The following is a 2,946-nucleotide window of genomic DNA, read 5'->3' on the forward strand; positions in this document are numbered from 1 at the left end:
TTGAAACTACATTAAATATTTTATTTAAAAAAGAAAAGATGATGAAACAGTGAGACATATTACATCTAACAGGCTACAGATCCGATATTGACGGTGACTTCGTAAAACTAAAAGCAAAATCGAATAATCAGTTTGTTCCAATATATTATACATGAATTTTTGTTTCAATTAAAATTTTATTAAAGCAAAATAAAAAGTGTCAGTCAGTCTATTTTAGCAGCATTAAAATGTCCTGCGTTCGATAATAAAGTTCAAAATAAAAATTAAAAAATAAAAAACAAAACAAACGAAGAAAGAAAAACAAGTTTTCCGAAGACAACAATAACAGTGGTGTTAGTTGTGGTGCTGTTTGAATTTGCTTGGCAGTGCGATTTAGTTGGTTGTCGTATAATGTGTGCAATAATGAACGTTTTATGTGAATAGAGCAGTCGATTGATTTAGAAGCATTTTCGGTGTACAATTCCCGGTCCGGATTCGTCGTATTCCTTCTTGGTGATCCACATCGTTTGGAAAGTGGAAAGTGATGACAAAATTGAGCCACCAATCCACACAGAGTATTTACGTTCGGGTGGTGCGATAATCTTGATCTTAATCGTTGATGGTGCCAATGCTGTGATTTCCTTTTGCATTCGGTCAGCAATACCTATGGCGATAACAAGAAAATAAACAATCGATCCCTCCATGCTCATTTCCAACAATGGTTCTTACCTGGATACATGGTGGTACCACCAGAAAGTACGGAATTGGCATACAAGTCCTTTCGAATATCAACGTCACACTTCATGATTGAATTGTAAACTGTCTCATGAATGCCACAAGATTCCATTCCAACGAACGACGGCTGGAACAGTGCTTCTGGACACCTGAACCGTTCGTTACCAATGGTAATTACTTGTCCGTCAGGTAGTTCATATGATTTATCAGATGATGTTGATGACGAAGCGGTTGTCATTTCTTGCTCAAAGTCCAAAGCGACATAGCACAGCTTTTCCTTAACATCCCGGACGATTTCTCGTTCCGCAGTAGTTGTGAATGAGTAACCGCGTTCCGTTAGGATCTTCATTAGGAACTCGGACAAATCGCGACCGGCTAAATCCAAACGAAGAATTGCATGTGGCAACGCATATCCTTCGTAAATGGGTACCGTGTGCGAAACACCATCACCAGAATCCAAAACGATTCCCGTAGTACGGCCAGACGCGTATAGTGATAACACTGCTTGAATAGCAACATACTGAAATGAGAATGATTTTCCGTTAATCCATCGTTTCTGTCGCTGAACAGAAGTGTCTTACAATAGCTGGCGAGTTGAACGTTTCGAACATAATCTGGGTCATCTTCTCACGATTGGCCTTTGGATTTAGAGGTGCTTCAGTAAGCAAGATTGGATGTTCTTCTGGTGCTACACGCAATTCATTGTAGAAGGTGTGATGCCAGATTTTCTCCATATCGTCCCAGTTCGTGATAATGCCATGTTCGATTGGATATTTCAGCGTTAAAATACCTCTCTTACTTTGGGCCTCATCACCCACATAGGAATCTTTTTGACCCATACCGACCATGACTCCCTGATGGCGAGGACGACCGACAATGGATGGAAATACAGCACTGGCAGAGTTTAAAAAAATTCATAAAATTAGTAAATCTTCAGCGTTTATTAGCCACAAAAATTACCGTGGTGCATCATCTCCAGCGAATCCGGCTTTGCACATTCCGGACCCATTGTCCATAACTAGACCTCCAGCATCATCATCACACATTTTGATTGATTGGTTTTATTAACTTCGTTTCTACAATATTAAGAAGAAAATATTCTCAGAATCGAACGTCTATCGAACAACTTGAATTGGAAAAGGTCACAAGATAAAAAAAGAAATTTTTCGAAACAGATTTCCACTTGATTTCACACCAAAGATATTCGCGAATGTTATTCTCTGCACATACCTCACAATAAAATAAAATGCGCGGAGCCCTTTCACCGTATCACTTAGTGTTCACCTTAATTAATCGGTAATAAGTGAATTGAACACAAATCGACACAGAGATTTTATAGAGATTTTCTGGTAGTAGATTATTGTATAGGACAGAAAAAGAGACATTTGCCAGTCCACTTACAAAACGAAAAGATGGTAAGTGGGAGTAAAGTGGTACACTAAGATCGAGTGACACTGTTTTCAGATTTTTGTGATTGTGTGAAGCTATAAGGACAAACATTTCAATTTTCAATTTTAAAAATTTCCGAAAAAGAATTCGAAGCGATTAGCGACAACGACGACCAAAATTCTGAAAATAGTGAAGTAAAAGATTTCACATTCAATATTTACTGAAACAGAAGAAATATCACGCCCATTGATTTGTCTAACTTTTTAGAAAAACATTATCTTCTAAAATATTTGGAGGCTGATGGTATCAGGATGAGGATACGCTTTGCATTTTTTTGCGCAAAGACAGGAGTCATGTTTTCTGCGTGTGTATTAAGACACACAACACATGCCAGTGTACATTTGTATACATGTATCAAAGTTTGGAGGCTGTTGGATGTGTGAGAATTAATGTCAGGAGCTGGAAAATGTAAAGGAGCAAATTTTGTCTCATCTATTTCCTTCTATTGACGCACAATTTCCTCTATTGGCTCCCTATTTCCATCTATTGGTACCAATAGCATAGCAAAATACCACCCAAGTATTTTCCTGCGTAGTTTCACCTCGCTTTTGTTGAATATATCATCTAGCATCTAGTGTTTGATCACGGCAGAGTAAAATAACTTTACTCTGTCGTGGTTTGATACATAATCTTTCACTTCATTCGTTTTGACATAAAATATATATGAGACGACCCATTAACCGGAATCATCGCTCATTTTTGCCGTTTCTGTCGGTAACAAATGACTAGTCCTTTCTAAAAACTGGGGCAGACGAACTTGATTTTCGCAGTCGGTTTTTCGTT

The 2,946-nt window shown here is 38.0% G+C and overlaps 1 protein-coding gene across 1 annotated transcript; it reads right to left on the reverse strand.

Moving 5' to 3' along the window:
* On the reverse strand, positions 1-2,022 carry LOC119072516 (actin, indirect flight muscle-like). Its single transcript, XM_037177760.1, has 5 exons — positions 1,945-2,022; positions 1,675-1,790; positions 1,296-1,608; positions 709-1,234; positions 1-643 (listed from the first exon to the last, which is right to left on the reverse strand). The coding sequence occupies exons 2-5, from the start codon at positions 1,758-1,760 to the stop codon at positions 438-440; spliced, it is 1,131 nt and encodes a 376-aa protein (XP_037033655.1). The 5' UTR covers positions 1,761-1,790; positions 1,945-2,022; the 3' UTR covers positions 1-437.
* Between the last annotated feature and the right edge of the window lie 924 nt (positions 2,023-2,946).

Source organism: Bradysia coprophila (genome assembly GCF_014529535.1).
Source record: "Bradysia coprophila strain Holo2 chromosome IV unlocalized genomic scaffold, BU_Bcop_v1 contig_81, whole genome shotgun sequence".
NCBI lineage: Eukaryota > Metazoa > Arthropoda > Insecta > Diptera > Sciaridae > Bradysia > Bradysia coprophila.

Bases quoted from the DNA above. Each gene is read 5' to 3' on its own strand.
- LOC119072516 (XM_037177760.1), bottom strand. From the start codon at position 1,760: ATGTGTGATGATGATGCTGGAGGTCTAGTTATGGACAATGGGTCCGGA. The intron at 1,609-1,674 runs GTAATTTTTGTG...AAACTCTGCCAG, and splicing joins GCTGGAGATGATGCACCACG to TGCTGTATTTCCATCCATTG. The intron at 1,235-1,295 runs GTAAGACACTTC...TTCTCATTTCAG, and splicing joins CGTTCAACTCGCCAGCTATT to TATGTTGCTATTCAAGCAGT.